At 47.2% G+C, this 24,510-nt stretch overlaps 1 protein-coding gene across 7 annotated transcripts in view; it reads left to right on the plus strand.

The window, feature by feature from the left end:
- RALGAPA2 (Ral GTPase activating protein catalytic subunit alpha 2) overlaps window positions 1-24,510 on the plus strand; it is a 1,855,355-nt gene that overhangs the window by 1,342,973 nt on the left and 487,872 nt on the right. For all 7 annotated transcript variants that reach the window (XM_085612413.1, XM_085612412.1, XM_085612410.1 and 4 more), the window contains one exon: window positions 1,309-1,467. In XM_085612413.1, the coding sequence (XP_085468539.1) occupies window positions 1,309-1,467 (159 nt within the window). The remainder of the gene's footprint in view (window positions 1-1,308; window positions 1,468-24,510) is intronic.

Genomic DNA, 24,510 nt, shown 5'->3' on the forward strand with positions numbered 1-24,510 from the left:
TAATGACCCCAGGGGATGCATGGGTGCTCAAGTGACACAAAGTGACACTTTTCGGTCGTACAATATGAATGTCACCTTCTTCAAGCTTAACGTTATGAATCAGTGTTTCCCAATACAAATCCATTGCGAAACATGCCAACAACCAATAGGAGAACTGTTTCTTCCTCTGGTGCAGTTATTATTCACCTCCAGATCACACAATACAAAAAAAGGAGGTATGGCATATGTGTTCTCCCTTAAATCCTTCTTTCCTTTAATTTATAAAGTGGCAAACTAGACACGATGTTGCATCAACCTTCGCTGTTTTCCTTCTTAAGACTTCTTCTACATTTGGCCACTGGAGCTGTGGCGAATAATCTTCTATTTACTTAGAACGCCTCTTGATGGGTTAAAGAAAAACTCCTGCGGTATACCCAACTGCCGGGACATAAAAAGTCTCCAGGCTCTTCCAAACGTTTCCGCTGTTTACCGATAGTTTGAGCCATGATGTTTTGTTGTCTCTTTAACAAAACTTATGTTCACACATTTGTTTTATTAACAAAAAAGCATTAAAACCAACATATTATCAACACAGTAAAATAAATACAAATGAACAGACAATGTTCATTGGGAAACAGCATTGTGTCTTTGATGGACTAAGTTATCTAAGCAGCAGGCACTGCCAATAAATACGCAATACATCAGATATTAAAATATTATGTCAGCAAGGTAAATAATCAAAGAACACGCTGGCTTTGAATTAAGAGTTACATAAGATGATGCAACTGCATTTTAAAACCCAATGAGAACACAAATAGGACAGCAACATAGCCTTGATGGACAGCCCATCTAATCAATGTAAACTATAAAGTGCACATCAAAGCAATTGGTCGAAGGGGGGGGCAGGCGTAAAGTCTGCAAGGTCTTTTTACTTTGAGGTTTTTCAGGCAGCTAGAAATATCTGTTGCCAAGCCAAAAAAAGTTAGATGTGAACATGTGCAGATGTGTAAAATGTATGAGTGCAGAATGCTCAGCTTGGCAGAAGTTCTGCATGAATACACTTGGAAATCTACTGGTAATGTTCATTTACAGGAGAATTACTAGAATTTTGTGAATCCTTTGAAAGTTGGAAATTTGCTCTATGCATAGGCTCAATCTAATAATAGCAATTTTTGACTTTCAAATCCAGGAGGTTTTACTCGGGCATAGATATTATTTATTTCGATCACACCAAAGAAATTATTGATCTGATGAGCATTGTTTCAGTTTGTAAGCCATGCCCAGTAAAACATTGTGATCAGTCTGATTGGAGTCAATTTGTCATTGCAGCTTCGTCACTTGGGTAATGATGAAATTCACATTGTATGGTCTGAACACACCAGAAACTACCGTCGGGGAATTATACCCACAGATTTTGGGGATGTTCTGATTATCATCTATCCCATGAAGAACCGCATGTACTTCATAGAGATCATGAAGAAACCTGAGGTGAGCTTTATTTGATATCTTTAGTCTGTCTTTTGAACTGTTTTCCTAAAGGTACACTCTGTGATATTTTGGAAATACTACATTTTAAGGTATGCTTTTGTTTCAAAAATTGTAACAGTTCATTAAATATGATTTACTTATATGTTTGTGTAGATTTACAAGGGTGCCTCCTGTAGAAGTTTATATAGCATGAGAAATAATTTACCTAAACTGGGTGTTTTAAATCTATTTATTAATAAAAATCCGCAAACTATTCTGGATTCCAAATACAGATGTACCTGGCGATTAAACAACCTTTATAATATTGCAGTTCTCTGCTAATAAACATTGAAACTTTTTTTATTTTTTATTTTGTTTATTGAAGTTTCTGGTAGTAGTACATAACAGTTGTCGCATCTAGAACAATCTCTGCAAGCACATTACAATACAGATTTCTTTAAATCACATTTCCCAGTAATACACAGTTGAGCGTTTTCACATTACCATATCGTCACAGTAACAATTCAAGAGTTAAGTCAATGGCTAGGTTAGAATAAGTCAGGGTGGCCTCGTAGATATGCTGTAAGTGGCTACCATATGTTCGATGGCTTTGAAGCAGTTGGTAGTTTTTCCGCATATATTAAAAAATTGTCTCTACAGTAAACTGCATCACGTAATCAGTTTGCTAGAGTGGGCGTCTGTTTACTATCCCAATGTATCGCGCCCTGCGTTTTGCCAGGAGCAGTAATATGGCAATCAGCTTCTTCTTCGCAGATTTCACAGGTATATGAAGGCCCAACAGGCACAATTGTGGTTTGCATGATAGTTCACACAAGATTAATATACCCAAGTGGTGAATCATTGTTTCCTAGTATTGTCGTATCCTATCACAATTCCATGCTAGGTGTGCAAAATCTGCCTGATCAGCTTCACACCTCCTACATCGTGCATTATCGCGTAACCCATATTTATGTAATTTGGCTGGAGTATGATAGGCTTGATGTATATACTTATAATGGATGATGCGGAGGTTACCATTGGGTGTGAGCAGTGTAATAAGTGTACAGCATGAGGCCCAGTCATCGTCCGTTAGGGAGATGTCTAAAAGTTTGTTCCAATTATCTCGGGCCTTGTGTGTTTGCATACCTATTTCTGCTTGTACCAATTTGTATAGCCGCAAGATCATATTAGAGTGAGTGGGAGTTGCTATCAACGTCTGTAATGACTGTAGTGCTGGAGGTTCAGCTTTGAATGTGGGATACAATTCTCTGATGGCTGCCCTTAGTCTATGATAAATAAATCTGAATAGCAGTGATTGATTGCTGATGTAGGACAGGTCGTCGGGTGTGATGAAGGCACCATTCGGATATAGATCACTCATCTGTGTTATGCCTATTCGTTCTAAGATCATCATGCTGTTTTTTTCTTGTGAAACTGATAGCGTGGGGTGATGGGCCAGTGGTAGATTCGGGGCATATATTGGGGATTTGTTCGCTTTTTGACTGATGCAATGCCAGGCTTGCGATGTCGTTCGAATTGTGTTTATTTCTCGCAATGTCCGATGATGACGGGTATGTGTGAGTATGCTTGATAGTGGTATTGGATCAGCATCGCCATCCTCCACCGCAAGATGTGGCAGATATCGCACCGGGTGATACCAATAGTACGCGTATTGCGCCTGCACCCATAAATAATATAAATAGATATCCGGGACCGTAAAACCTCCCGAATCGTACGGTAGTGACATGGTTCGGAGACTTATGCGGGCTTGCTTTCCGTCCCATATCAGTCTACTAAGGTTTGTGCGTATCTGGTTAAAAATTGGGGTAGGTGGCTTTATTGGTATATTAATAAAGAGGTATAACAGCTTAGGTAACAACACCATCTTTATTAGTGATATTCTGTCTGCAAGTGATAGAGGAAGTGTGATCCATCTAGTTATTTGCGTTTCTATGCGGTCTATTGTGGTGCCATAGTTATATCTAAGTACTAAGTCAGAGTCACGGTGTACCCAGATCCCAAGATATTTAATTGGATCTTCTTGCCAAACAAGTGGGAATTCCATTGGTGGTGCTTTTGTGTGTTCTGTTAGTGGTATCACTGCTGACTTGCTCCAGTTGATGCGCAGCCCCGAATAATGCCCTTATTTGATATATTCTCGCAGTATTGGGGAGAGGTTCTCTTCTGGGTCGCGAAGGTATAATACCATATCGTCTGCATATAACGATATGATAATAGGTCTCAAGTTGAACCGCAGTGTAGCGTGTGCATACTTCTGACGTATCTTACAGGCCTGCGGTTCTGGTGCGATGGAGAAGAGCAATGGAGATAACGGGCAGCCCTGTCTGGTGCCACGTTGTATTGATAATTTGTCCGATATATGTCTATTGACCTTAATACGGGCAGTGGGTTTGTTAAATAATAAGGCAGTCCAGTTGATGAAAATGGGTGGTAAGCCAATTGCCTGTAATATCGCGAACAGATAAGGCCACTCGACAGAGTCAAAGGCCTTAGCCGCATCCAGTAGCACTGCCACAGCCTGTAGCTCCGGGTTTAATTGATGCAGAAGAGCAAAGATGGTGCACAGATTATGTGCAGTTGAACGAGCTGGAATAAAACCTGATTGGTCGGGCAGGACTATAGTGGGCATAAGTGGCTGTAATCTTGTGGCAAGTATTGTGGCAAGTATCTTAACGTCTGTGTTTATCAACGATAGGGGTCTATAAGACTGCGCTTTTTCAGGTCTTTTGTCCGGTTTTAAGAGTGCCACTATGAGCGCCTCTCGTAGCGTTGGCGGAGAATTTTGTTATTATAGACTTCATCATACAACTCAAGCAGGGGCGGAATAAGCAGGTCTGGATATGCTTTATAGAATTCAGTGGTGTACCCGTCAGGGCCAGGTGATTTCCCATTAGGCAATGATTTTATAGCTGTCTGCACCTCTTCCTCCATTATAGGTTGAGCTAGGTATTCACGGTGTGTGTCTGACAGCAAAACTAAGGCTATGTCCTCAATGTACTTCAGAATTTCAGCCTCGGGTGCTGTGTGTTGCGACTTATAAAAGTCACCATATGTTTCTATGTTTCATATGTTTCTACAAACGTGTTCAGCCTTGGGTATCGTAGTGCATCTGTCCACTGTCATCCTCTATTTGGGTAACCGTGTGTTGTTTGTGTTCTGTGCGCACTTTTTGAGCTAGTATTCTGCCTGGTCTCCCTTCCTCTCCTATCCTGTGCGCTGCATGGCGTTGAGCGGTATATTTTATTTCATCATCTGGTAGTGTATTATATTGGTTAATTTCGTCCCGTAGTTTGCTAAGGGTGAGTGCACTATGAGTCTTGTCATATTCTACTTCTAAGCGGTGTATGCGACCCTCGCACATCTCCAATTGCGTTCTGAAATCCTTCAGAATGCCAGCATTTGTGCTTATACAGATTCCTCTTAGGGTGGCTTTAAAGGCCTCCCATAGTGTACCAGCGCTGTCGACAGATTTTGCGTTGTCTGCAAAGTAATCTTCTATTGCCGTCTGTATTGCATCTATATAAATAGGGTTGAGAAGTGCTGTGGCATTAAACCGCCATACAAATGGCGGTGGTATTTATGTCGGAATCAATAGTGCCAGTAGAACAGGTTTGTGGTCAGAGAGTGTTTTGGGGAGATGGGTTATGTCCTTTGCCCATGTGGAGGCTTGGCTTGTGAGTAGCCAGTATTCCAGCCTCGACCAACTGTTATTTGCTGTTGAGGAGTGGGTGCTATCACGTACACCTGGGTTATGCATACGCCAAACGTCGAACATGTGGAATTCTGTCATGCCGTTTAGAATGATTGAGGCTGCCCGTGTGTGCTGTTCTGAAGTGTTGTGGAATCTGTCCTGTGTATCATACGATGCCACATTAATGTCTCCTCCCCCCCCCCAAAAATAATTCCAAATCTGGTAGGCCATGTATCTGTGCCCATAGATTCATGAAGGAAGTCGGGGTCGTCCGTGTTTGGACCGTATACGTTAATGATAGCTATTTTGGTACCTCTTAGGACGCCTGTGACAATGACATATCTACCTTGTGGATCAACGATTGACTGGTCTAATAGGAAATGTGAGAAGTTGGCCTGATGTATGATGTCACTAGTTATAGTGTACACCTTATATCAGTCCAAATACCCTTATGGTGATTGGTTGTAAAGTCAACCTTATAGACCAGCTATCCTAGTGGTAGCATGGACAAGAGCAGTCTTAGGCTAAACTCTGAATGGCATGTGAAGCCAGCTGTGATACCATATATAATCCCTTGAATACCAAATGAAAGGACACCACAACAGATATATATATAAAATAAAGTGTATTTATTCTAAGCAAACCCTCAGCACTCTTTATGAGTTTAGAGGTAAGTACAACACAGTCTTATTAATGCATACAGTAAGTCACACAGGTAAGTAATACAGTTAGGCCCTAGGGGCCACGCAAACCATATACTAAATAAGTGGTATAAGAACCACTGTCACGGAAATAGAATAGGCCTAGGCCTAGGGAATCGCTGGGGCTACACTACACTAGCGTTAGTTAGGAAGTGGGAGGCCCACGGGATTCGTTTGCAGAGTGGAAACACTCACGCGCAATGCGTAAAAGTCAATAGCAATATTACAGTTTAGAAATAGATAGATTTAGGACACTTCCGGAGTAGCTAGGAAGGTGAGACTTGAAAACTAGACACTAGGATAGTCACTATCCTGATGAGCACCGGAGTACCCAAGTTACCTAGCCCACAGGCTGCGGGTGCATAGGGGTGAAGATGCGTCGTTTTCGTCGTCGACTCCTATGGATGCCTGAAGAAAGATGCTGACAGGCAGTCAGGAGAGAGTGTCCGGTGGATCCCAAGCCTGGGATCAAGAAGAGAAGAAACCTGCAAGCAGAGGGGACAGAGTCAAGGTCACTAGCCAGTGACCACGTGGAACCAGGAAGGAACCAGGCGATGTCGTGAAGAGTTGCAGGTGTAGGTGAAGCTTGTCGCTGCAGCCAGGAGGACCAGGAAGCGTCGAGGACGACCAGGACCAGGAGGCGAGCTGTCCCACGAAGGCTCTTGCTGTCGGCGGCGTCGAAGTTGGACTAGGACTCACCAAGCCTTGGCAAGCGGAACCCACGAAGAACAAGGGACTTGCTTCTGGTGCAGACCAGGAAGGTCTGGGGTGCTTCTTCTTTGCAGAGAAGCGGGAGCCAGTCTGGAGGAGCCAAACCAGCGCAGAAGATTTCAGGGAGCGTCGTCACAGAGGCCACTAGCCAGCGGGCAAGCAACCGGACAGACGCGGCAAGCAGGAAAATGCTGAAGGGCCCCACGCAGGACTCGTGGAGTGTGGGGGGCTGGTCTTCGGTGCAGATGGTGCTTGGGGCTTCTCAATCCCCGGTGCACAACTTCGAGGGTACCTCAGAAGCTGCGCTGTAAGTTACTAGCCACTTTTCCCAGGTAGCCGGTCCCACGTCGCTCGTCGCCTCCACGGATCTCAGCTCTGCTGCAGATGTGGATGAGGGTCGGAGAAGTCTGGAAATCAAGGCTCTGGTCGGGCTCTGCAATCGGTTCCTCGTCGAACGGTTCACAAAGCAAAGGGTAGTCACTTGATGGTGCCTGTTTGCACAGGGTAGCCACTCCTTGGCTACAAGGGAGATTCTTCAGTCTTCTTCTTTCGTCGAATGTCGAAGGTCCACAGTTTCTGTTCAGTTTTGCAGGTTAAGGATAATCCAAAGTCTTGAGGCCCAACTCCCACTCTTATACTAATCTGGGGGGCTGGGATACCTGCTAGGTCACGCCTTATGGGTGGGACCTGGGAGGGGGTGGTTACACCCACTTCCCTTTGTCCAGTTTCGCGCCAGAGCTGGGGCTGGAGTGCCCCAGCGCCGGTTTGAACTGGACTATGCAAGGAACACCTTGTGTGCCCCAGGCATGTCTCATTCCTTTCAGCCCACCCTGCCCCAATACACTAAAGGCTGTCTGGGGAGGTGCTAGCACCTCCCCAAGCAGGAAACCTATTGTCCAGGCCTCCCTGGCTGGGATCACTCCCAGCTGCAGGAGGTCAGACTTGTGTCGTGGCAGCAGCATCCATTTTGTGATGCTGAGGCTTTGGTCAGAGGCTAACAGTTGAAGTAGGATTTTAACATGTCTCTCCCTCTAGAAGGGAGGAATAATATCCTCATCACCAGGAATGGTATGGGGGTATTATTCCAAAGTGTTAGACACCTTACACGACATGTTTTGATACAGCCCAACCATAGTTACCATAACCGTTTAAGATTATAAGGCACTTTAAGAGTATATGGTAGGCTATATCATAGAACAGCTATAAGGACACGGTTCCGAAAGCTGCAGACAGGCTCAGCTCATGCTAGAGCACCATCTCACATGTTACCAAGCACTCTGCCTCCAGGATTGTTAAGGCCTGCCATAGGAGTGACTGATAGGTACACATGTGTCTATATATAAGGTAGGTATAGGAATACTACACCTAAGCAAGGGGTGATTACACGACCTTGCCCCAGCTGAGTGATCAGCCAGTTGTGTCTGATTGGAAGGCCAGACCAGGGGTGGCATAATACATGCTGCAGCCCCTGGGAGGCCTAGGGTACACCTATGCCCTGGGTACCTAGGGTACACTGTACAGGGTCCAATAAGGTGATCCTTACCAATTGGTTATGTACCTAGGGTACATGGAGTCCATTTTACAGAGAGAGCAGACAGCCTGAGACCCTGAATGGCAGGATCTCAGGCCAACTAAGTCGAAAAACCAGCTAGACACTAGGCAAAAAGTTGGGGGTAACCATAGTCAGATATCCACCTTCCTACACAACCCCCCCCCCCCAAACGAAAGGAGATAAGGCTGGCCTTGACAAGGTAAGCCTCTATTGCCTGAGTGGCCATATAAGGAAGAACCAGCACTGGCATGGTTACCCCCTGTCTCATGGTCCACTAAGCAATCCCTCATCCTAAAGATATCATAGGGTCTCCACCATAGGGAATCTCTACCTTTGGTGTGTCTTTGCAAAGTAAAAGGCTGGTGTTGAGATGGAGTACTGAAGTGAGTGTCCTCAAAGTGAGGCCTCAGCTTCCTCCAATCATCCTCCACCATGGATGCCTTTCTTTCTCTAACTGAGTTGCACTGTGCTCTCAGGGTCAGCCTCTGGCTACCTAAAGCTGGAGGCTGGGTCCCTTTTGTGGGCTTACTGGAGGGACAGGTCAGGTTTGGGGCCCTAAGGTCCCATGTTTGCCTGTGCCCAACAGAATCCCTCTGGGGGAGGTCCCTAACTACCTGTGAAGGGGATCCCTCAGGAATGTTTTTACCCATCACCTGGCTAGGGCAACTAACCAGGCAATCCTCATTCTGTTGAAGGGGGGGTTCTTGTGGACAGGGGCCCTCTTGGGGTCCACTGGCCTCCCTGACCTCTGCAGCCCTGGGCTGACTGAGGCAGGGTAGAGAGAGGCAGGCTACCTGCACCAGACTGGGTCCCACCTTGGAAGGGGCCACTGACATCAGAGGCTCTGCCAGGCCAGGCCTGGCTACCTCTGGGGCAGTTCCTTCACAAGGGGTGAGGTCAGATCCCTGAGGAGGCTGACCTTTTCCTAATGTCTGGGGAGAGGGAGACTTTTCTTCCTCCCCACTACTCTCTGTTTGTGTGGAGTGATCCATAGTTTCAGGCTTCACTACACCTATATCAGTCTGAGTGTGGGCTGAGACCATTACAGCCTTGCCAACCTTTTCAGGAAGGCACTCAGTTTGTGTTTGAGCTGTGACTGTCACAGCTCTGCCAATTGCTACAGGGAAGTCTGTCTGTGCCTGGGCTGTGGCTACCACTGCCCTTCCAACCTTTTCAGGGAGGAAAGCTACTTGGACAGGGGTTGTGACTGGCACAACCCCACTACCCTTTTTGGAAAGGCCTACCATTTTGGAATGGGTGTCTTGTTCAACTCCAGCCCAAGCTGAGAGTTCTAAGTCATTCCCCAGTAAGCAGTCCACAGGCAAGGTTGGCGACACTGCCACCCTTTTAGGGCCAGTGACACCTCCCCAGCTGAGACATACCTCTGCCATGGGATGACTGTTCTGTTTGCCATCAATGTTAGTCACCTGGTATGAGAAACCAGGCAAAAGCTGCTCAGAGGGAACTAGCCTATGGGCCACCATAGTGATGCTAGCTCCAGTGTCTCTGTAGGCCTCAGCTTTTCTACCATTGATGTAGGGTTCCTGTCTGTACCTACCCAAAGTGTTGGGACAGGCAGTGAAGTTGGCAAACCCCATGCCACCATCACAGACAAGAGTAGCTGCTGTAGGGGAATTGGCTAAGCCAGGATCCCCCTGTGTTCCCCAAGAAAACCCAACCAAATTTTTGGGGGCACTCCCACCACCTGGGGGATTACTGCTGACAGTAATAGGTGGTGTGACAGGAGTAGTTGGAGGAACAGTTTTGGTTTTAGCCTGTGGGCAACTGCTGTCAGTTTTCCAATGCCCAGGTGTTTTACACACATGGCAGTAAGGCTTTTTAACTGTGGTAGAGGAGGGAGCTTGGGACCCACCACCCTGTGTGGAGTTTTGGGGCCCTGAGGAAGATTTCTCTTTTGCTTTATCCCCACCCTTCTCTTGAGGCTTGGTGGTATCTTTCTTTTGGTCACCACCCTGATTCTTAGGCCTAATCCTGGTCCTGACCCATTTATCTGCCCTCTTTCCCAATTCTTGGGGAGAGGTCAAATCTGAGTCTACCAGGTGTTGATGGAGAAGCTGGTTCTGACAATTATTAAGGATCTGCTCCCTCATAATCAAGTTGTACAATCCTGTATAGTCCTGCACCTTGCTGCCATTTAACCAACCTTCCAAAGCCTTAGTGGCACAATCCACAAAATCAGACCAGTCCTGTGTCTGTGTCTTCTGGGTGTCTCTGAACAACAACCTATATTGCTCAGTGGTTAAGCCAAACCCATCTATCAGAGCACTCTTCAGGACTTTGTAATTGTTTGCATCCTCATCACTGACTGTGAGGAGCTTGTCTCTACCTTTGTCAGAAAAGGAGAGCCACAAGATAGCTGCCCACTGACTTTGGGGTACCTGCTGTACTTTGCAGGCCCTCTCCAAAGCAGTCATCCATTTGTGGATGTCATCCCCATTTTGATATGGGGGGACTATCTTGCTTAGGTTTCTATGGTCATAAGACCTATCCCTATCTCTAGGAATGTTGCTGCCACCAGTGGGTTCTGACCCACACAATTTTTGCTCTCTAGCCAGAGCGAGCTTCTCTTTGGCAAGGGCAATTTCTTCCCTCTGAATCCTCAGATTAGCTTCCCTCATTCTGGCTTTATGCTCCTTTCTCTCAGGTGAAGTCATTCCCCTGTGAGAGGAAGCATTAGAGATGTTAGAGACATGGGAGTGGATGGATTCCCTTGAAGGGGATCTGTCCCTCCTGCTTCTCTGTGAATGCCTACTTGTGGGTCTGTATGGGGGGACCCCATGCAAACTCCCATGTAAACTTAAGTTAGCCTGGCTAAGTCTTCCTACTTGGCCCTGGCTGTCTACCTCTTCCTCTGAAGTCCCATCTGACTCATCTGTGGTGGGTAGACCCTTATCTACAGCTATGGCACCATCCCTGGCAGCTCTTTCAGCATCATAGGCCTCCAGAAGCTCCACTAGCTGTCTAAGGGTAGGGTTTGCACCCTGTTTTATTCCTCTGGAGGTACACAATTGTCTCATCTCCTGGAATGTTAAGGTATCATACCTAGAGGGGGTCTTCTGCAGACCTGCCCCTCCTGAGAGAGCATCTACTTGATCTTCTCCCAGAGGCATGATCTAGTGAGGGTGTGGTGTGTGCACCTACCTACACTAGTTGTTTCTACTAAACCTCTCTAGTAGTTGTAGTCAGGGTGTGTTACTCCCTTCAACCTACCACTACTAAGTCCAGTAGGACTTAAGTATTATAAACTATGTTATATGTACCTAGACAATATCTGTGTGATCTTTCAATTTAGTATCTCAAGATTACAATGGTATTACAACAGCAAGCTCAGATCCCAACCGCTGCTCACCAATGTGAGAAGTTGGCCTGATGTATGATGTCACTAGTTATAGTGTACACCTTATATCAGTCCAAATACCCTTATGGTGATTGGTTGTAAAGTCAACCTTATAGACCAGCTATCCTAGTGGTAGCATGGACAAGAGCAGTCTTAGGCTAAACTCTGAATGGCATGTGAAGCCAGCTGTGATACCATATATAATCCCTTGAATACCAAATGAAAGGACACCACAACAGATATATATATAAAATAAAGTGTATTTATTCTAAGCAAACCCTCAGCACTCTTTATGAGTTTAGAGGTAAGTACAACACAGTCTTATTAATGCATACAGTAAGTCACACAGGTAAGTAATACAGTTAGGCCCTAGGGGCCACGCAAACCATATACTAAATAAGTGGTATAAGAACCACTGTCACGGAAATAGAATAGGCCTAGGCCTAGGGAATCGCTGGGGCTACACTACACTAGCGTTAGTTAGGAAGTGGGAGGCCCACGGGATTCGTGTGCAGAGTGGAAACACTCACGCGCAATGCGTAAAAGTCAATAGCAATATTACAGTTTAGAAATAGATAGATTTAGGACACTTCCGGAGTAGCTAGGAAGGTGAGACTTGAAAACTAGACACTAGGATAGTCACTATCCTGATGAGCACCGGAGTACCCAAGTTACCTAGCCCACAGGCTGCGGGTGCATAGGGGTGAAGATGCGTCGTTTTCGTCGTCGACTCCTATGGATGCCTGAAGAAAGATGCTGACAGGCAGTCAGGAGAGAGTGTCCGGTGGATCCCAAGCCTGGGATCAAGAAGAGAAGAAACCTGCAAGCAGAGGGGACAGAGTCAAGGTCACTAGCCAGTGACCACGTGGAACCAGGAAGGAACCAGGCGATGTCGTGAAGAGTTGCAGGTGTAGGTGAAGCTTGTCGCTGCAGCCAGGAGGACCAGGAAGCGTCGAGGACGACCAGGACCAGGAGGCGAGCTGTCCCACGAAGGCTCTTGCTGTCGGCGGCGTCGAAGTTGGACTAGGACTCACCAAGCCTTGGCAAGCGGAACCCACGAAGAACAAGGGACTTGCTTCTGGTGCAGACCAGGAAGGTCTGGGGTGCTTCTTCTTTGCAGAGAAGCGGGAGCCAGTCTGGAGGAGCCAAACCAGCGCAGAAGATTTCAGGGAGCGTCGTCACAGAGGCCACTAGCCAGCGGGCAAGCAACCGGACAGACGCGGCAAGCAGGAAAATGCTGAAGGGCCCCACGCAGGACTCGTGGAGTGTGGGGGGCTGGTCTTCGGTGCAGATGGTGCTTGGGGTTGGGGCTTCTCAATCCCCGGTGCACAACTTCGAGGGTACCTCAGAAGCTGCGCTGTAAGTTACTAGCCACTTTTCCCAGGTAGCCGGTCCCACGTCGCTCGTCGCCTCCACGGATCTCAGCTCTGCTGCAGATGTGGATGAGGGTCGGAGAAGTCTGGAAATCAAGGCTCTGGTCGGGCTCTGCAATCGGTTCCTCGTCGAACGGTTCACAAAGCAAAGGGTAGTCACTTGATGGTGCCTGTTTGCACAGGGTAGCCACTCCTTGGCTACAAGGGAGATTCTTCAGTCTTCTTCTTTCGTCGAATGTCGAAGGTCCAGAGTTTCTGTTCAGTTTTGCAGGTTCAGGATAATCCAAAGTCTTGAGGCCCAACTCCCACTCTTATACTAATCTGGGGGGCTGGGATACCTGCTAGGTCACGCCTTATGGGTGGGACCTGGGAGGGGGTGGTTACACCCACTTCCCTTTGTCCAGTTTCGCGCCAGAGCTGGGGCTGGAGTGCCCCAGCGCCGGTTTGAACTGGACTATGCAAGGAACACCTTGTGTGCCCCAGGCATGTCTCATTCCTTTCAGCCCACCCTGCCCCAATACACTAAAGGCTGTCTGGGGAGGTGCTAGCACCTCCCCAAGCAGGAAACCTATTGTCCAGGCCTCCCTGGCTGGGATCACTCCCAGCTGCAGGAGGTCAGACTTGTGTCGTGGCAGCAGCATCCATTTTGTGATGCTGAGGCTTTGGTCAGAGGCTAACAGTTGAAGTAGGATTTTAACATGTCTCTCCCTCTAGAAGGGAGGAATAATATCCTCATCACCAGGAATGGTATGGGGGTATTATTCCAAAGTGTTAGACACCTTACACGACATGTTTTGATACAGCCCAACCATAGTTACCATAACCGTTTAAGATTATAAGGCACTTTAAGAGTATATGGTAGGCTATATCATAGAACAGCTATAAGGACATGGTTCCGAAAGCTGCAGACAGGCTCAGCTCATGCTAGAGCACCATCTCACATGTTACCAAGCACTCTGCCTCCAGGATTGTTAAGGCCTGCCATAGGAGTGACTGATAGGTACACATGTGTCTATATATAAGGTAGGTATAGGAATACTACACCTAAGCAAGGGGTGATTACACGACCTTGCCCCAGCTGAGTGATCAGCCAGTTGTGTCTGATTGGAAGGCCAGACCAGGGGTGGCATAATACATGCTGCAGCCCCTGGGAGGCCTAGGGTACACCTATGCCCTGGGTACCTAGGGTACACTGTACAGGGTCCAATAAGGTGATCCTTACCAATTGGTTATGTACCTAGGGTACATGGAGTCCATTTTACAGAGAGAGCAGACAGCCTGAGACCCTGAATGGCAGGATCTCAGGCCAACTAAGTCGAAAAACCAGCTAGACACTAGGCAAAAAGTTGGGGGTAACCATAGTCAGATATCCACCTTCCTACAGGAAATGTGTTCCTTATCGGATAATGGTAGTGATCCCTCGTGCATATGAGGAGTAAGTCGCAGACACCACGAGTTCAGCCCATCTGTTACCTATTTTATCTGCTTTGTTTTTGAGTAGGTGCGTCGCCTGTAGCAGCGCTATGTCAACATGATGTCTGTCAAGATAAGCAAAGACTTGCCTAATTTTTTTGGGATTACTAAGGACTCTTACATTCTACGTTAGCAGTTGCAAGGGTGTGGTTTTAGCCGTGAGGTGTACGCTTGGCATTTCCAATGGCTCTGGTGTTGCATGTTTTTGCCGTAGCAGATCTACGCTCGTGTGTACCACTTTGGAAGGTGTGTCATTGTTGTGCGCATGAATGTAAAATCCTAGCAGATGAGCGACTGTCAATAAAACAAAATCCCGTCCCATTCCTCCCCTCGCCCACTTCGCCATCCCAATATGGCAAAGACAATACCCTTTAACTACTAACAAAACTATCCCTCCCTCAGTCCCGTCCCTAGACTGATTATGAAATCAAGAAACGGGGGTTGTGGTATACACAGGGTGGGCGGCGAGCGCCAGATGACTACCCCAGCTGTAACGCTGCTGGGGGACCGAGCCACAAACATTCAATATTATAAACATCTTAGAATAGTGTGTTTCAACCTAAATCTAATAGGTAATTACCCATACAACGGAGGTCCTAGGGGTTGAGCATTTGGATATTTTGATTCATGACAATTAACCATTTAGCCACACTTACATATCCGATGAATAACGAAAATACACAGGATAACCTATGAGATGTATATGAGTTTTGTGAGTCTACTATAGTCTACTTCCTGATAGATGGCACCAATTCACGTTGGATGTAGCATTCATTCTACATCTGAAGTGTGGTCTTGGTCAGCGTTCATACCCCTTGGAGATTTGCGACGAAGAGCCTGTGTGTGCTTCAGCTGTAAGTATTTTTGAACTTCCTTAGGATCGTTGCAAATCGTACTTTGACCGTCTTCTGTGATTTTCAGACGAGCAGGGTATATCATAGCATATGGAATGTTGATATCTCTTAGTTTCTTTTTCACGTCAAGAAATTTCTTTCGCGCTTCTTGCACTTGTGATGTGAATTCAGGACAGATGGAAATACTCATTCCTTCATGATTTAATGTTCCGAGCTCACGAGCTTTGTGAAGGGCCGCATCTCTATCTCTATAGTTCAGTATTTTGGCGATTATGGGATGAGGCCGTGCTCCAGGCACCAGCTGTGGCGCAAGAGATCTATGTGCCCGCTCAACAATGAAGACCTCGGAGAATGTTTCCCTGCCAAGGAGAGCGATTAGGGTTGCTTCAACGTACCGTTCCATATTCCCCGTCCATGTCGATTCCGCCATTCCCATGATGCGTAGGTTGCAGCGACGTGAGCGGGCCTCCAGGTCCTCCGTTGTGCCAAAAGAGACTGTATTGTTTTATCAGCTTTCGTTTGTTTCAGTTCAAGTTGATGCTGCAAATCTTCTGGTTCCGATATTCGGCGTTCCGCCATGTCTATACGCTCTGTATGTTTGTCCAACCTCTCTGACATGCGGTCAACACGATAGTTCAGGGAATCTATTTTCCCATCAATGTTAGATAATGACTGTATTGTTGCCAACATCGATTGTAAATCCACTGTTGTTTCAGAGGCCGGCGCGGTTCCGTTTCCATGGTTCTGCTCCAGGGCCTCGGCCCCTGTGTCCGCCACTTTTCGCTGCTGTTCGAAATGTAGTTTGGGTTGGTTTTTATCCGGTTTCCCCATTGCAATCGTTCGCTCTAGGCAGCTTGCTTACTGAGTGTTCTAGCTTCAATTTGACGAGCTGCAATATTCTACAGAGTATACAGAAACCCAAGGCGCTTTGACGGTCGAGGACTGTGACGCAATTTAGTTCCAGGGGTATTTACCCACCAGCACAGACATAGCAGTGCATGCTTTTGCACTAATTGAGGGAGTGTAGAGCGCCTCTGCAGTCCTCTGGACTAGGTTAGCAATGTTTATAACGGGCTTCGCGTAGTCCCTGCGCAGTTGGTAAGATTGTTTACAGGCCCACCTGCAAGTGCACCTCTTCGGAGGCACAGTATGATCGTGTGAAGCTAGCAGTAGGAAGATTGTGGTCATTCATTTCATAGGGCTATATTTCCAGGGCGGGACGCAGTTTATGGTGTGGCTGATAGAGGCAGAGATAGCGTGTAGTATGCATGCGCAGTGGTCATACCTCTCTTCCACATACACAGATCAGCAGCATTGTGCCTCCCTATGCGTTTCAGTGCCACATGTGGGCTTTGTGAATGGCGGCAGAATTCGTAGTCATGGGCCGTTCTCACCCCCCACCACACCTCTGCTCCCCAGCACTGTATCCAGTCAGCGTCGGGGGGCATCCGAGTGTTCTGAGTCTCCGGTAATGCTCCCTGAGCCCCTGCCGTCTGAGCAGATTGCGGTCACATCAATAGCATGGGCATGCAATCCTGGGGTGGCCACGAGCAAGTGTTGCCCTTCGCCGGCTCATGTCAACACCGTCGAGCCCCCGCGTCTGTACCTCTGCGCTGGTGAAGTTGGCTGACGTATGTGTGGGCGGTGGGGAAATCGCTGCTATGTGGCCTCAGCGGGCGCTTCTTCCCAGGTACTCCGGCGTTGGTGTCCTCCCTGGGTCTGCGCCACCCGGGCCACTCACCGAAACCGCGCACTGGATATGGCGCGGTGCCAGCGCTCATTATTCCGTTTTCACACCAGCACGCCCAGGTGACTTCGCGATCCGCAAGTAGTAGTCTTGGATGCTTGCGGCCGATGACCTCTTCCACTCCGCAGCAGGGCCTTGGCGCCAGACCCGCCCTTGGGCCTACTTCACTTAGTCGCGCCTCGGATTTGCATACTGGGTATGTCGCGACGTACGCGGCCTCAGGCTCCCGGCCGTTGCCCAATGAGGGTTGCAGCGTCTTTTTGTGGCCTTTCAGATGGCCGCAGAGCAGAACGAAGCAGCCGATGGCTTTGCTGGTGTTCTCCGTCGCATGGGCTCTCTATTTTGGGGGCGAATCTTCGGCTATACACATAAAGATAATTCCAGGATCGTGGCTCGGTCGGGAGAGCTCGCCTACGGCACGGCCATTTCCTAGCGTGGGAAGCTCCGCCCCCTGTAAACATTGAAACTTAACAATATTTATATTAATTTCTAAAGTCATCAGTTTTGCAACATGTTCAGGAGATAACCTCTCACCTTCTCCTTAGACCTTGGTTGTTTAGTCTGAATTTTTGTAAAGCCCCTGCTTGTTTGAGCTCCTTTCACTCACCCTTACATCTACACATCTGCATTACCCACTCACTGTCTATGCTCACATGCTTAAAATATCAGTCAGCATCCGGATCTCTGGCAAAAACAAGACACTACTCATATTGGCCACTCCCACTGTTAAACAATAATTGGTTAAGCAAATAGGTCTGATTTTAATGTGATGTTCTAAAACATGCAGTTTTAGCATATTAGAGTAAGAGAGGAGCGAGAGCTGGCAGGAGCAGACAGGTAGGGCTATAGTTGTAAAGATGTCCCTCATGGAGTGGAGGTGGAAGGTTACATTCATGTAGCCAGTAACTGCATTGGATGAGAGAGAAATACTGAACTCCAAAATGTGATTTACAAATTCACAGATAATGGCTAAGAGACTGGTCGGAGAAAGCCTTGGCTGAAAGGGGTGGGCCTAAAGTCCCCTCTATGTAAACTGTTAGCAGTAGGTCGGTTTGACAGCTGTGCTGTTAAACCCAGAGCTGAAAACCCCCACTTTCAAAGGAAAACGAGCCTTTTCTGGAAGCGGGCCAAATATTTGGAGTGTTTACCCAGTAGACAGCAGAGTCACCCTGCCAATCTCCTACTTAAAGGTGGGCCTCAAACAGTATGCCTTCATTTTGACTTATGAGCATGCTGAATGTCTCTCTCACCTGTTTCACTTTACTGTATTTATCATGCAAATAGCTTTATTCCCACTAATACTTTGCCACCTCATTATCTTTTTAAGGCACTCTGCCACCCAATGCCATGGTCTTGATGCCCAGTATCATAACAACTGCAGTAAATACATATTTATGCTAAAAGTTAACCCATTTTAACTTTATGCGTACAACATGCTGCCAGCCAGATTAAACAAACGTTCACTCCTCGCTGAGCTGAAAGTCTCAAAGCGAGAGGTGCAGGGTGGCGCGAACCGCCGTCCGCTACGGAAGTGACGGTGTACTACCAACGTGGTGCGTGTGGAGCGCGCCTATCTGCACGCTGGTGGCAGGCAGCCGCCCTTGCGTACTTTGTTCAGAGTGTCACGGGCGCGAATGAGGAGCGCCGCATGACAAATGCAGTGTTATCCCTGCGTTTAAAACATAAAGCCATTACCACGGGACACAAAGAAGCCAGACATTTCCAGGGCAAGTGCGGCTGACCTTTTGTTCACCAGCCAGTGACCCGAGGCTGAATGGAGGAGGCTAGCGAACGGAGAAGCCTCTTGTTTGGTTCCAGTCCCCGGCATTTAAATTGCATTCCCTAATCAAATGAAAAGCCTGTCCTCTCTATCAGGTTACAGAATCCATGGCAACATTTAGCCTTTTATATACATAATGTTAGCCTTTTTGTATGCATTGAAGTAGAGACACCTGGAGCAATGTTAACGTGAACGATTTAGCATTAATGGCTTAATTATGTAAGAATTTCTGATCAGATAGCTGCTACTTTTGTTACAATGCTCCAGCGTGTATTGTTTTCATTTTTTATCTCCCGCGCTTGGCAACCAGGCAAACATTCACAATTTTTGTTTCGCCTTGATTAATTAAGCAATATAATTATCAGGGGCTGTGATTCAGCCTTTTGCCAACAAAGCTCCAGAGGGGGGAAACAATAGGAAGTCTGTCAGTATGAATGCATTCCACGCGCCACAGATGCACGAGGATATGCGAAACAATGAAAGAAAATGCTGCCTGCAAGCGAGCACAAAGCATGCATCTCTCAGCAGGCACGTATCGCCAGAGACATACCACCGGCTCCCTGGGACACAGATGCCTCGTTAGACAGCGACCGGTCCGATAGGATTCATTTGCAGTCATTTGGTGCTACGGTGTGCCCGTTGCATTACTTTGGAGACTGACTGGCGTTTTTAGATGTAAGAGACGGCTGTAAATTCATCGGCTTTCAAATGTACTCAACAGATCACTTGTGCAAGAACCGATAGAATTATTCTACACTCGGACGGCCCTGTTCTTGCGGTTTTGCATTTAGAGGTCGAATGTTCATGGTTTCTAGTTTTCACAAAAGTAATACATTTTCTATTGAATTCTTTTACCTGCAGATTCCTCATCTATTGACTATCCCAGCTGCCAGAATGAAACTGCAAACTTTAAATAGCTCTTTCAAGCCGGTAGGGAGCTCTTGTTCCGTATCGCTGCCAGAAACGACGTCACTGAAGCCATATAGTGCCCACCCGGCGCTCTTAAGTCCGTCCCTTTCTTATTTTCCAAGCCCGACGTGGATCCGTTTCTCTTTCTTGCTCTGAGATAGTTTATCTTACAAAAAATGTTTTGTGCATTTCTAGAGATGGCTACCCCCAAATGTTCACCCCCCAGGATATTTGTTTATAGTGTTTACTGTTAAGCAATGTGCCTCCTGTCTTCCTATGCATCGGGAAAAAACCAATTGATGGACAGAATGCTGCATAGTGTCAAACATTCACACTAGCACAGAGATCTGGGCCTAAATGAATCGTTTTTTTGCTCCCTCTTTCTTCCCAGTTCAGACCTAGCCATATGCAAATCAGCCTTGACCCTGTTCCCCATGGGAACAGTCCAGCCTGAACTGCCAGGCTAGATCCTCCCTGGACTGGAAACAAGCATACTGGGACCGGTTTCGGGACCTCACCCCATATCAGCCAGGCTAGCTTGATTCCTGTGGCATGGAGAGCACGGGACCCACGTCTTGGAATACCCGTCCCTCTCGGGATGACAAATGCAAAGAGAACATTTGATGGACCGAATGTTGAACAATGTCAAACATTCACGCCAGTACAGAGATCTGGACCTAAATCCATAGTTTTTTTGCTCCATATACCTTTCCAGTTCAGACCCAGCCATATACAAATCAGTCTTGACACTGTTCCCCATGGGAACAGTCCAGCTCGAATACCGAAACCAGTCCCAGGATGCTTGTTTCCAATCCAGGGAAGACCTGGCTTGGCAGTTTGAGCTGGACTTTTCCCATAAGGAACAGGGTCAAGACTGAATTGTAAATAGCTGGGTCTGAACTGGGGTGGCGAAGTGCACTAAAGAACGATGATGGATTCAACCCAGGTCTGTGACTGGGGGTGAGTGACTGAAAAGTTTCAGCGCTCTGTCCATCATCTCCTTGTGTTTACTTTGTTTGCCCTAAGTTGGCAGGGTATGGCCAGACATGGGTCTCTTGCTCACTTTGCCACTGGATTCAAGCTAGCTTGGCTGATGAAGGGTGTTACCCCAAAACCGGTCCCAGGATGCTTGTTTCTGGTCCAGGGAAGACCTGGCATGGCAGTTCGGGCTGGACTGTTCCCATAAGGAACATGGTCAAGACTGATTTGCATATGGCTGGGTCTGAACTGGGGTGGGGAAATGAGCTAAAGAACCATGATGGATTCAACCCAGATCTGTGACTGGGGGTGAGTGTCTGAAAAGTTTCAGCGCTCTGTCCATCATCTCCTTGTGTTTACTTTGTTTGCCCTAAGTTGGCAGGGTATGGCCAGACATGGGTCTCTTGCTCACTTTGCCACTGGATTCAAGCTAGCTTGGCTGATGAAGGGTGTTACCCCAAAACCGGTCCCAGGATGCTTGTTTCTGGTCCAGGGAAGACCTGGCATGGCAGTTCGGGCTGGACTGTTCCCATAAGGAACATGGTCAAGACTGATTTGCATATGGCTGGGTCTGAACTGGGGTGGGGAAATGAGCTAAAGAACCATGATGGATTCAACCCAGATCTGTGACTGGGGGTGAGTGTCTGAAAAGTTTTAGCGCTCCGTCCATCATCTCCTTGTGTTTGCTTTCATATGCATCCGAAGGCATCTTAGAAATGGAGACTAAACTCTAAATGGCTCTCCGGATTACTGTGGAGCTCATCGTCGATCCCAGCCACGGTCTAGGTTCACTTCCTCTTCCAGGTCATCCAGGGAGAAATACAATAAGCATGAGATGAAGAAAAAACAGCACTGTTTTTGTTAAAAAGAAACTGGAGTGGAAGACATGACGCCAGCGGCACCACTAGCCCTTTTACCGCCACTCCTCCTGAACACCAGCCCTCGAGGTCTTTTCTGGTACTGTCACATAACTCCATGCTGCCGCAGATGTGCCCTTAGTTCCTGGCTCAGGATGCCAATCTTGTTCTTTTTCTCAAAGCAATGTTGGAAATTTTCTGACGGGTAGTGGTCCCATCTGAAATGCCTGGGTCCTAGTGGGACCCATTGGTATGTCATTTGGGATCATGGGGGCTGGCCTTTTACTCACCTGGTGTCGCCCAATCTCATGCCAGTGCCGTGTTTCTCACAGGTGGATTCCCCTCTTGAACTGCAGGAGTTGCTGGCCCAAAATCATCCGTGTCGAGTGCAGTGCTGCAGATGCTGGTTCCACTGAGCTTTGCCAGAGATGATTCACAACCAAAATCTCAGGTGGTTGTCTATAAGTGAGGTCCAATGCCTGATGGAGGAGCAACAGTTTGAAATTTACAGACAAAAGGGGCACAAGAACAATAGATTACATCAGATTAATATTTGTAGAGCCCAACAATGGCTGTTCTCCAGGGCTCAGAAGGGATCAAAGCAGCAAGAGAGTAGTTATCTGGAAGCAAAGAGCCAGATTTGTTATTTTTTTTAAACACATTAAGTTGGACTGAGACCTGCAGTGCAACAGCATTTGATTTCACAGCAAACTGTGGAATGAATAAAGCTTCTACCACCCCAAGAAGCTTTACAAATCTTAGGTACTTGCATGGTTCTGGCCAAGGCGGATCTCAAAGACCTTCTGGGAATAGACCATATAATCTTGTCCTTAAGTAGTCAGGGTCAATACCATGAAAGGCTTTGTGTGGCTAGTAGAGTGCCTTAAACAGCTCTGCTTTTAATTGGCAACCAGCATAGTTGTTTGAGCCCTTTGTTAGCTGATTCAGAAGCCGGACTGCAGCCGCTGATATAAAAAAAAAAAAAAAACAATACTGGAGGACAATGGATGGGTCCTTTTTACCGGCCTCTGATCCTATTGACATGCCTCAAATGGTGCTCTACTACACGCATGACAGCAGCAAGGAAGTAAACTTACTGCCTCTCCTATCCTCTGGACCAGCTGACAATTTGGGTAATGCATGTGGCCTGGACATGCCACTGGTCAAAGGGAGGAGATGAAGTTTCATTTGGGGCTTTCCACCTCATGAGGTGGATTCCTTTCACTCCATGGTTCGCAGACCAGTGGAAATCCTAGAACTCCTGTTAACCACGATAGAGTGCAAGTCTAACATTCTGACAGAGGGGTTGGCAGCCTTCCGTGCAGGCTTTTAAACCTCTATTGCTTTTCAAAGAGACTGTCTTTGACCCAGTCATGGCTGCCTAGGAGAAACCCACTTCTGCCTTTAATAAGTGTCAATAGGTTGGGGGTGAGGAGGTACAGGCCTGCTCTAGGGAATCCTCCAATTCTTTCTCTCCATCTGCCCCCAGAGATGTTGGTGGTACAGGTCTCATGCTGTCCAGTAGACACATGTCCGCAGATAGAGAGTCAAAGAAGCAGGAAGCCATGGGTAGAAAGGATTAATTCAGCAATTCTCTTGTCCTGAAATCTATAAAAACTACATGCCTGCTGAGGAGCTATACCCACACTTTGTGGGATGTGACCCACCTTGTTCTTCACCACCTACTGCATCACACCTCAAGAAGTATTTTTCTGAGGTGGTGAGGGCCTGACCAGATGCATCTAGGCACATTATGAAGTCTGTGAAAGGGGGTTAGAAGCACACTGCTTACACGTCTCAGCGCCATTACCCATTTGCATCTTGATCGATGTAGTACAACACTTCGCTCAATATTTCGCTCTCAGTTCAAAGTTCATCAAAGTGTTAATCAGTAATTGCAGCATCTCTAGAGACATCTGTTTCTGTATTCCTCCGTCCTGAGTAGATAAAATAGTTTGTGGTTGCTGGACATGCTGCCACACACAATTTTCTCAGGCACAGTCCCTCTCCAGGCACGCAGGGGCTCCAAAGGTCGTCAGCTTGGTGGCTCACAGGAGCGTTTTTAAACAGTGAAACAGGGGTAGGAGCACACTTTATGAAGTCTGATCTAGTCACAACTGACTGTTGGAAGGGTGATGAGCTCCTCAATGGCCCTTCGTAAGCATGCGTGGTTGTGAACATTGAGGTTTTTGAATGAAGTTCAGGCTACCCAAAAGTACCTCGACCGTTGATGGTGCAAACTTGTTTAGGTATAAAGCAGATTTTAAAACAAGCAGAGCTACTCACTCCCCTGGCTTTCAGTCTCCCAAAAAAGACTACCACCAGTACCGGACGTTTTGTGGCTTTTTAAGATGCTATAACTGCTGGTAGCGTCGGACAGTACATCTCTAGAAACAACCCCATAACCCTCTATTCAAGCAGAACAAAGGCAGTGGAAAAGGTTGAAGCTTCCAACAGGCGTACTCATCCTCATCCTCTGCACCACCGGGGAAGCACATTTAGTTTGCTCTTGTGTGAACCTGAGGCCTGTGAGAGGGTGGGTGCCCTCTTTTCTACAGCTCCAGAAGGCCATCACTTGGGGCCGGTATTGTGGAAAGGGGGTATGCCCTACCTTTCAAACGCCCTCGATCATCGCCACAGCCCCTTCCGACAAAAGAACATCTCATACAACAGCAGAAGGTGGCAACTCTGCTAGAAAAAAGAGCAGTGCAGTTGGTGCAAGAGCAGGAAATTTGGCAGGGATGCTACTCTCATAATTTCTCATCCTCAAGTTGGGTAGTCGTCTTCATCCGATTGAGAATCTCATGGTCTTTTGCTCTGCAAGAAGGTAAAGATGCTGTCCCTGGCACAGGATCTGTTGGTGCTAGAATGGAGAGGCTGGAAGGTGTCCCTTCACTTGCAGGGCTCTTATTTCCCTATATTGATTGTGCAGTCTCACTGGTGGCACCTCAGGTTCATGGTAGGCTCCATCCACTATGAGTTTGCTCAGAGCAGTTTCACCACAGCTGGCATCATCCCACCTCCAAACAGTGTCCTTGTTGTTCAATCTGGGCGTGTAT

The sequence above is a fragment of the Triturus cristatus genome, chromosome 6 (genome assembly GCF_964204655.1).
Source record: "Triturus cristatus chromosome 6, aTriCri1.1, whole genome shotgun sequence".
Classification (NCBI taxonomy): domain Eukaryota; kingdom Metazoa; phylum Chordata; class Amphibia; order Caudata; family Salamandridae; genus Triturus; species Triturus cristatus.